Genomic DNA, 9,704 nt, shown 5'->3' with positions numbered 1-9,704 from the left:
TTTTTAAAAAAATTGTATTGATGTCTTACATTTCATATATAAGACATCAATACAATTTTTTTAAAAAGGATAAGGAAGCTTAACGTGCTCGTGTTTACATTATCATAATGATTCTTTTTAAAAACACATACTCAGTTTTCATCAGAATCAACCTGTGGTGGACAGTGCAATCAAGTCACAGCCAACTTATGGTGACCTTGTAGGGTTTTCAAGGCAAGAGATGAACAAAGGTGATTTGCCATTGCTTGCCTCTGTGTAGCAACCTGGATTACCCTGGTGGTCTCCCATCCAAATACTAACCAGTGCTGACCCTGCTTAGCTTTCACTTCATGCGAGCATTAAAGAAGACCATTAAAGAATTACCTTTTCCAGCATTAAAGAATTACCTTTTCCAGCAGTTTAATGTGCACAGAGCATTACATCTGTTACTTTAATGTCCACATTTCAAATAGAGACAATCTTTTCAGGGCATATATACATACATACATATATACATATATATGAGTGTGTGTGTGTGTACGCATGTGTGTGAGAGAGAACTAGCCACAGACCAAACAGCGTGGGCTGCTGGGGAAACAGTTGTTTTTAAAAGGTAGGTCAATCTTATGGGCAGCCTTACCAGCAACGAAGAGAAGGCCTCCTATTCCTCGAACAAAGTTAAACCTTAATATTTCAATAGAAAATGCGATGACTGCCAGGATAAAACAGATGACCACGAGGACAAAGCCCACAAGGAATGTAGCAGCTGCAGCTCTACCCCAGCCTTTGAAAAAGAAGAAGAAGAAAGGGGGGAGGGAGATAAAATATGTTATATTCATTGACAAAGATCAAATCTTAGTTTGGTCTTTTTCTTGACTAAAATAATAGAATGCAAGTTTAGATCCTGGAATGCATAAAGTAATTTTTAGATTGTTGTATTGTCATAATCCGTTTGGCACTGAAGACCAGACTATCATTTTGGCTACACAGCTAATGGAGTAGAAATGCATGTGCCATCAGAACAGCATGGGGTAACAACGTGATAGCCAATAAAGCATCATTTAATTGAAACATTAGCATTCCTCAACAAAGGAGGACAAATTCTGGGTCACAGAGTTATAAAATTTTAGCCTGAGAAAGAATACATGAGTCACAAGGTTAATCCTGTCCAAAACTTTATCATCTCAGTCTGCAAGCTTTAAATTTATTAAGTATGTAAGACTACAGTCCTATGCATATATAATTAACAGTAATTACCACTAAATACTATGTAAAAGGTAAAGGTAAAGGTTCTCTTGCTCAAAAGCCAGTCAAATCCGACTCTAGGGTTGCGGTGCTCATCTCCGTTTCAAAGCCGAAGAGCCAGCGCTGTCCGAAGACATTTCCGTGGTCATGTGGCCGGCATGAATAAACACCAAGGCGCACGGAACGCTGTTACGTTCCCACTGAAGTGGTACCTATTTATCTACTTGCTTTCGAACTGCTAGGTTGGCAGGAGCTGGAACTAGAGACGGGAGCTCACTCTGTCATGCGGCACACTCGGGTCTCGAACTGCTGAACTACCGACCTTCCACAGCCTGCAGTTCAACATCTTAACCACTTGTGCCACCATAGCTCCTAAATACTATGTAAAGACATGCAAAGGATCAGGCTGGAATACCAAGGTATTTACTCCTCTGAGAGAGAAAATGTGTATGACATTTTGTAGTCCAGTGTGACAGTCCAGTCCATGAATGCACGACAAAAAAAAATGGTTAATATCCAGTTCTCTAAGGTTCCAGCATGATGCCACCGCCATCCCCACCACACGGCAACTCATTCCTAGACCAGTGTGAGATCAAAGGAACACAAGGAGAGGCAGGACATGATGGAATAGATGTAGCCAGTATCCCTTCTCATCGTCCCTCTCACTATTATTTCAGATGCAGACAGTTGCCCAGAGGCAGCATTGATGTACCACCATAAGCTTCTCCTTCCACTATGCAGATCATCTAATGATCCAATTTACGTCTGAGGGGATGCTGATACTCAGTTTGTACAAAATAATTCTCCCAAACAGGAAGGGATTAATCATAAGAACAGGGCCTCAGGACGATCACATAGCCACACGAAGAACCCCATTCACAACTACAGGCAATCTGCACTGTGAAGGAGATGGCGTCATGGGGCTCTTTCACTGTGCCTTTCCAGCATCAAGCTCAGCTGAATGTATGAAATCAAAATACAGGTGAAAGAGCACTTTGCAGTAGCCACAAGCATAACCTGATTTGTACACCATAATGCTGCCCCAAAGGATATTTTGCCCATTATCACATTAGTGACTATCATAAAGAGGGAAGGTGTCCATTTGTCATACTGACTATGAACAGAGTTGTTTTAGAATTATAGAAAAACCTACTAAGATCAGGATTTAAGACTAGAGGACCTGCTCCAATAGGACTCCACAATGAAACATGGATGCATTTAGTTGTCATGATAGACATCACAAGGGAAGGGGGGGAGTAAAGCAGACAACAGGATACAGCTTACTGCAATACTGTTGTCTGCTTCGTCCCTCCCCTCCCCTGTTCCCTTGTGAATGGATCTTGGGAAGCCTTGAATTAAACTCCAGTTGGCCACACCCATTCAAATGCAGCAGCTGGGCAAATGTGTTCCTTCAACACAAACAAGAACTTCAAACCTCAGTGTAACCCCACTTTAGTTTGGGGTGGGGGAACAAACTCCAAATTGCCACAGCAGCTGCATTTGGACATCACCACAAATTGCAGCTTGACTGAAAGTTTCCTAGCTTAGGGTGATTATTAGTCTTCAAACATGTTTCTATATAAAGAAGGAGAGGCAAGCAAGCACAGCAACAAAACAAACAATGTCGATGCTCATCACAGACAAGTCCATTCGCTGAGATGTCTGAATGAGGTGTATGTTTCCTACAGGTGGGGTGGCATCCACTTCCTTGAAGATTACCACCCAGGCACCTTTAAGTGGAGACTAGTGATCATTAGGGATTAAGTGGAGACTAACTAAGCAAAGTATCTTCTCCTTCTCCAAAGCCTTTGCCAAACAGTGCTAGATATCTCCCCCCCCCCTTAATGTTAATGTTCCTATTACTATGGGTGAGTCTGCATCTAGCATTCGCGCCACATTTTCTCAACTGGGAGGGGAAAGTGCAGCTCAAAACCACATTCAAATACCTTGGGGCAACACCGTACTGACTGCAAAGTCACCCCTGAATGGCCATAAATCTATGCAGAAGGTACAATAAAATCCGATGATCAAAGAAAGTGAAAGCGGCATGGAGTGTGGAGGTTCCCATAAAAACCAATATTCAAAGGAAATGAAAGGAGCATGCAATGCAGAGGGGAATTTCTGCTCCAACTTGGGTTTCGTAAAACAACAGATGGAAAAGCCAACGCAGATTCAGGCAATGATAGGGACGTGGAATGATTTAAATCCAGAAGGAGATAACGATGTCACGCGGTCCCATTATGGATGCATACACTGAAACTGACTGATAATCGCACAACAACTACTACATATTTATCACACTGTATTTATTTTTAATATTTCTGTGTCATCTCTTCAGTCATGCTTGTTGTTGTTCAGTAGCACAGTCCAGTCCGACTCTTCGCGACCCCATGGACCACATCACGCCAGGCCCTCCTGTCTTCCATTGTGCTCCAGAGTTTGCTTAATTTCATGTTCATTGCCTCGATAACACTGTCTAACCATCTCATCCTTTGCCGTCCCCTTCTTCTTTGACCTTGAATCTTTCCCAGCATCAGGGCCTTCTCCAGTGAGTGCTCCCTTCTCATTTGGTAGCCAAAGTCTTTGAGCTTCAGTTTCAGAGAGCCAGTTTGGTGTAGTGGTTAAGTGGGAGAACCGGGTTTGATTCCCCACTCCTCCACTTGCACCTGCTGATGTGACCTTGGGTCAGTCACAAGCTCTGGCACAGCTGTCCTTGAGAAAGAGTAGTTTGTGTCACAGTTCTCTCAGCCCCACCTACCTCACAGGGTGTCTGTTGTGGGGAGGGAAAGGGAAAGGAGTTTGTAAGCCGCTCTGAGACACCTTTGGGTAGTGAAGGGTGGGGTATAAATCGCGCTCAGCCTTCCTTATGGTCCAACTCTCGCAGCCATACAGTACTACTGGGAATACCATTGCTTTGACCATACAGACTTTGTTGGCAGGGCGATGCCTCTACTTTTTATTATGCTATCAAGGTTTGCCATCACTTTCCTCCCAAGGAGGAGGCATCTTTTAATTTCATGGCTGCTGTCACTATCTGCAGTGATCTTGGATCCCAGGAACGTGAAGTCTGTCACTGCTTCCACGACTTCTCCTTCTATTTGCCAAGGAGTGATGGGGCAGGATGCCATGATCTTAGTTCTTTTGATGTTGAGTTTCAAGCCAACTTTTGCACTCTCATATTTTACCCTCAACAAGAGGCTCTTGAGGTCCTCTTCACTTTCTGCCATTAGAGTGCTATCGCCTGCATATCTGAGGTTGTTGATGTTTTCCCCAGCAATCTTAATTAATTACTTACAGCATAAAAATCCATAAAACTGAGGCAGATCATTAAAAAGCCTGGGTAAAAAGACATGTTTTAACCTGTCACCTAAAAGAAAATGAAACAGGTACCAGGCAAGCCTCAAGGTGGAGGGACTTCTAAAGGTGAGGTGCCACCAGTTACAACCCACCTCACTTCTGATGGGGGCGGCGGCACAGACAGTAGGGCCTGAGAGGAGGGTCTTAACTGGCAGTCTGGATAGTATTGGAGGAGATGTTCCTTCAGTAAAGGATCATCTGCTCCCTTTAACTATGACTAATGCTCACTAGATTCCCTAGTATTAACTAAGTTATAAAGCCAGAGTCTGAAGGCAGTATGCAAAACTTGGTTAACATGAAATCTAGTTAGCCTTCGCCATGATTAAGATGAGGACTGATGGGGAAATCTGTCAAGGCATAAGAGGCATAGCTACCACAGCTCACACCCAACATTTCAGTTCTGGTCACCCGCCTATTAATTAAGCCTTGCTGCTGGGACTGAATATTAATCAAACACTTTTCAAGCTGAAAGGATTAACAATTATTTTATAATCATGCAAAGGATGAGGCTAGCTCAGGCTACGTTCCTCCTATGCTGCTCCACCTATTCTAACAGTCTATAAATATGCGTTACACAAAGTAATGCACGTAACTCTTAATTAAAAAGCTGTTACTCCATTTATTAGAAATACTTTGTACATATATAAGAGTTTGAAAAGGCTCACACACCGAAGAACTTTTAAAAAGTTGATTTCAAGCCACATAAACTGATGGGGCTACAACAATCATTCCAGCAAGCAAGCCCTTCTAAAACATGTATGCCTAGTCATGGCTCAATAATTTACATTTATGGAATCACATACACCCTTCCTACAGCATCATCTTTAGAGAGTCACTCCACCCTTCTTCCACTGCCCTACATTATTTCAGAATTACACATAAATGTTAACCACAGACAAAAGCTTTTAAAAATTCCTTCCTAATCAGAGTTTACTAACCACCTTCAAATTCTAGTTAAGCAAGGACACCGGTGAACATCAAATATGATTAATATGACAAATATAAGACTCATCCATGGTTAAATCCAAAGGGAAGACTGGACCACAGGAGATCACAGGAGATGATGGGTATCAAGATGAAGTCCTGTTACCCACTCATAATCGGTTGGATTGGGGCGCGCAAATCACACACTCTTTCCCCCCACCCACAAAACTCCTAGTTTCTTGTGCATCAATTTCCAAGCCTCCCCTTTCCCATTCCTAATAAGCATTCTGTCAGCACTGACATAAATCTTATTGTTAACCATTGACTCTATTTAACCAGAGCTTTAAGGGAATCTGGTTTGTCCTAACCATGGGTAACATATATGCTGATTAATCAGAGAACACACTTCTGAGGCTATATGGGTCCCATCAGTCTCATCTCAAACATTTAAACTATCAGGTAAGTGTCTTGTGCTGCTTTGGCTATTATGAAATCCATTCATTCTCCCACATATTTCAGTTCTACACACACTTCTTTTATTCTGTGGAACCGGTCTTACTGTGTACTATGTGTGGCGGGCTATTCATCGTAGTTGGGCATATGCTATACTTCCAATACTAAGATTAGCTATCAGTTCGCTTGATTCCTAAACATATAGTGGAATCCTAAACTGAATTCAAATTAAATTTAAGTCAATGAGGCTTCAAAGGGTATAACTCTACTTCTGGATAGTGCTGATAATGACTAAATCTTTCCCCCAGAGTTTGAAAAGCAGCTGCAGGAGGCAAGTCGAAAGGGGGAATCAGCCAGGAGGGAAAAGGGAATTCAGATTCACACCTCTCCCCACCTTGTTCAGACTCTCAGGCTCCCCAGATTGCTTCTGCTTAGAGAAAAAAACCCCATCAAAGGTGAAAGATGCACACAACTGCGTGTTACGGCTAGTTTGGTTCTGTGATAAGTTTGAATTAAAAGCTTGAAATTTAGGAATCATTCCAAATGGAGGATTTTTTCCCATATAGAGGGAGTGGTTCTCTTCCTGTCTTTCTATAGCAGAAATACGTAACAAGTACAAACTTGACCGTGAAGTTTCATCCAATGAAGGTTCGTATTCATGAGTGATCTCTCTTGATGTTAACTTCTTCGTCATTGGGAAGGGTGGAGTAAAAGCAAGGTGTGAGTTTTGTACAGGCCTTTAACTTGAATTTTTTTAATAGCTATTTTGTGCACTGACTAATTCTGGTCTGTTTCAAGAAATTTTCATTGCTACTTTTTACAAAGAGGTGCTGGAAACTGATGTTAAGCAATATGTATCAGGGCATCAAAGAAGGCCTGTGGCCATTTTACAGACCACAGCACCTATACAGGATTCCAGATGGAAGTTCTTAGGTACAACAGTCTCAGACTACATATCATTCCTTCTTTGAAATGTAAATATTTTTAAACTACTCACAATCCACTATTCAAAAAAGGGGCGGGGAGAAGTATCACAGCATGCATGGAAGCCCTCGGGCACATGTGAACTAGCTTTTGGGATTCTGGCATACAGAGATTTCTTTTGGTTACTGCATCTGTGTCTAATAACAAGCTTCCTGGCCCTGTCTGGATGGGTCAAAGCTACAAACCCAGGTCACTCACAGGCACATCAGAGTGGGTTTTTTTTCTTTCTTTTTTTTGCCTACTCTGGAAGCTCCCCAGATGAACAGAAAGAGACCACTTTTTAAATTAAAGACCCCCTCCCGCATAGGCACACACACAAACCAGGCTGATTAAATTGTCCTGCAAATCACAGAACATTGTCTGCAGCTGTCAGTTAAATGGGGGGGGAGGTGACGGAGCAGAACCAGGCCAGTTAAGGCCTTGATAGGTTAGAGAATCTGAGAGAGAAAGATTTTGAGTAGTCGTCTTTCCAAACTGTTTTCCCCTCCCCAAGCTGATTTATACCTAATATTAAGCCCTTTGTAACAGATTTGGCTGGCAAACCATAGCTTGTTTCGGATTTTACCTTTTCTGAACATTACCAGCATGTACAAAATATGACATCTGTATGATTTAGAATTATATATTTAGGCTATCTAAATGTGAGGGGGGTTCAAGTTACAAGCTGAAAGAAAATGCATTTAATTTAATTTTTTTAACACAGTAGGATACTTTTTTGCAGGCTGTGCTACCAGGTCTCTTGGAAGCTCTTGTCACGATCTTTTTGGGTACTTAAACAAGCCTGCCTATTGTTCCCAAGTGATCGCTACTAGAGAAGTTTAACAAACGTTTGATAAATTAAGAGGTAGTTTGTAGTCTCATCCATGACTTTTGAAGGGTGGAAGAGATACCTTAAAAGACCAGCCTAATCGAACCATACTGGTTTCTACGGTTTTTGTGTTCTCCCTGCTGAATTATATCTGAAAGCAAAAGGCAGCCTGGTTTAATTGTTCTTTTTTCTCTCTGCTGCTGTCTCTTCTGTGGGTGCTTTCCTTGCCCCTCCCTAGGGTTGCTAGCTTTTTCAAGTGGCCTCTGCAGCAGTATCTTTAATTACACTTTTACCTACACAGCTTGCAGGTGTTAATATTTCACTCCATACCATGAAAGGCCTTCCAGCTGATTTCTGCATAAGGAGCCTCTGTTGAAGAACAGGAGCAGGCTCAGCCAGTTCAAGTTTTTTATGACTGGTGGGAACCCTCTTTCTTCCCCACCCTCTGTTGCTTTTGACTTCATTTCACTTCTACCTGGAGCATTCCCTTGATCAACCCCTGCCCACCAAATCATAGCTGGACGGAATTTACAACCACTATTTTGTTTTGGCATGTAACAACAGATAAACATGTTGTAGCCTCCATAATAAAAAAAAAACATTTCTTCAAATCCAGGTCTGGTTCCCAAGAAAATGTAGAGCATTTTAATTATAACTGTATAACTTTGAATATATGGCTTCCTCAGATGTGTTTAACATAGAATAACATCCTTCAGCCATGCATATGAACCACATAATCAAGAATTTAAAATTGTGATCCCCTCCCCCATTCTCTCAATGCATGTTTATGCATGAGAGGTCAGTTTAAATCCCTATTAAGTCAGCATTGGAATAAAGTCAGCATTGGAATAAAGTTAGCATTGGAATATGGCCTAGAAGCCATCATGTGGCTTCCCGGCAGCAAATACTTACTATAGTCCATGAGAGAATTGCACATCCAGTTGTAATCATCTGGCCCTTGTTTGATGCAGTCGGACCACAGAGAGGCTTGGCGGACATAGGGGAACGACGCCGACTCCAGCCAACCCCGGCCAGCCAAAGCGATTATGCCTTGGATGATCGCTAAACCCAAGAGCAGAGGCAGTAGCCATCTACAGCGCCAACAGGCCAGGCCGCACCTCACCATTTTGCCCGGACAATCTTCAGCAGCAGCAGCAGCAGCAACAACAAAAACGGACAAGCCTGAGGGACTGGATGGAATCTTCTTCAAGAAAGTTTCCTTCAGCAGGGCTTGTGTGTGAGCAAGCGAGGTGTGAGTAAGCCCCGGCCTTTTTAATCAGCAGAAAAGCTCCTAGGGAGGAGAGGGCCGCACCTAGATTCCTTTCCCTGAGAACGCAATGGCTGCAGCAACCTGTTGAGCCAGAGAGAAACTGGCTGATAAACAAACCTTGGCTCCAGGAACACTCCCAAGCCTTTAACCCTTTCCTGGCACACACAGTAGGCTGCATATGCAGAGGTACTACTGCAGCTTTCTTCCTACTAGGAAAAATGATTAAACCCACCATAAAAATGGGGGGGGGGTTTTCTGTTAAAGTAAATAGCATTTCTTTATAGATACCTGTTAGCAGCCTGATTCTGTACTTGGTTTTTTCTGAGTTCTGTAGCATTTATTCTTCCCAGATACATCTACAGGCCTATGCACATTTACTTGGAAGCCAATAGGACTGCAACCATAGTTGAGATTATTGTCTATTCTAATTATTACACACAGTCATTTTCCACTTGAAAATCTTTCATGAATTAAAGCGCATCCCACCCTCCTCCCAGTTCTCTAAATAGTAGGGTTTGTTTTTTTAAATCCTGCTGGGCATTTTTTTGACCCAGCCTATGGATACTTTTTAAAGGCTTCTTTGTGACCTGAGCTGGATGTGTACATCAGGATTATTGGCACACTGGGAAGGAGGGAAGGAAGGAAGGAAGGAAGGAAGGAAGGAAGGAAGGAAGGAAGGAAGGA

At 42.4% G+C, this 9,704-nt stretch overlaps 1 protein-coding gene across 1 annotated transcript in view; it reads right to left on the bottom strand.

Moving 5' to 3' along the window:
* The window catches only part of PERP (PERP, TP53 apoptosis effector), a 10,486-nt gene extending 1,385 nt beyond the window's left edge, over positions 1–9,101 (bottom strand). Inside the window, exons 1-2 of the mRNA XM_015425093.1 lie at positions 8,663–9,101; positions 620–763 (exon numbers count right to left, since the gene is read on the bottom strand). Coding sequence (XP_015280579.1) covers positions 620–763; positions 8,663–8,876 — 358 coding nt within the window. The 5' untranslated portion in view covers positions 8,877–9,101. The remainder of the gene's footprint in view (positions 1–619; positions 764–8,662) is intronic.
* Between the last annotated feature and the right edge of the window lie 603 nt (positions 9,102–9,704).

Source organism: Gekko japonicus, unplaced genomic scaffold, assembly GCF_001447785.1.
Source record: "Gekko japonicus isolate JY-2015 unplaced genomic scaffold, Gekko_japonicus_V1.1 scaffold3136, whole genome shotgun sequence".
In the NCBI taxonomy this organism is placed as follows: domain Eukaryota; kingdom Metazoa; phylum Chordata; class Lepidosauria; order Squamata; family Gekkonidae; genus Gekko; species Gekko japonicus.
This window is presented reverse-complemented; position numbering and strand designations above follow the sequence as displayed.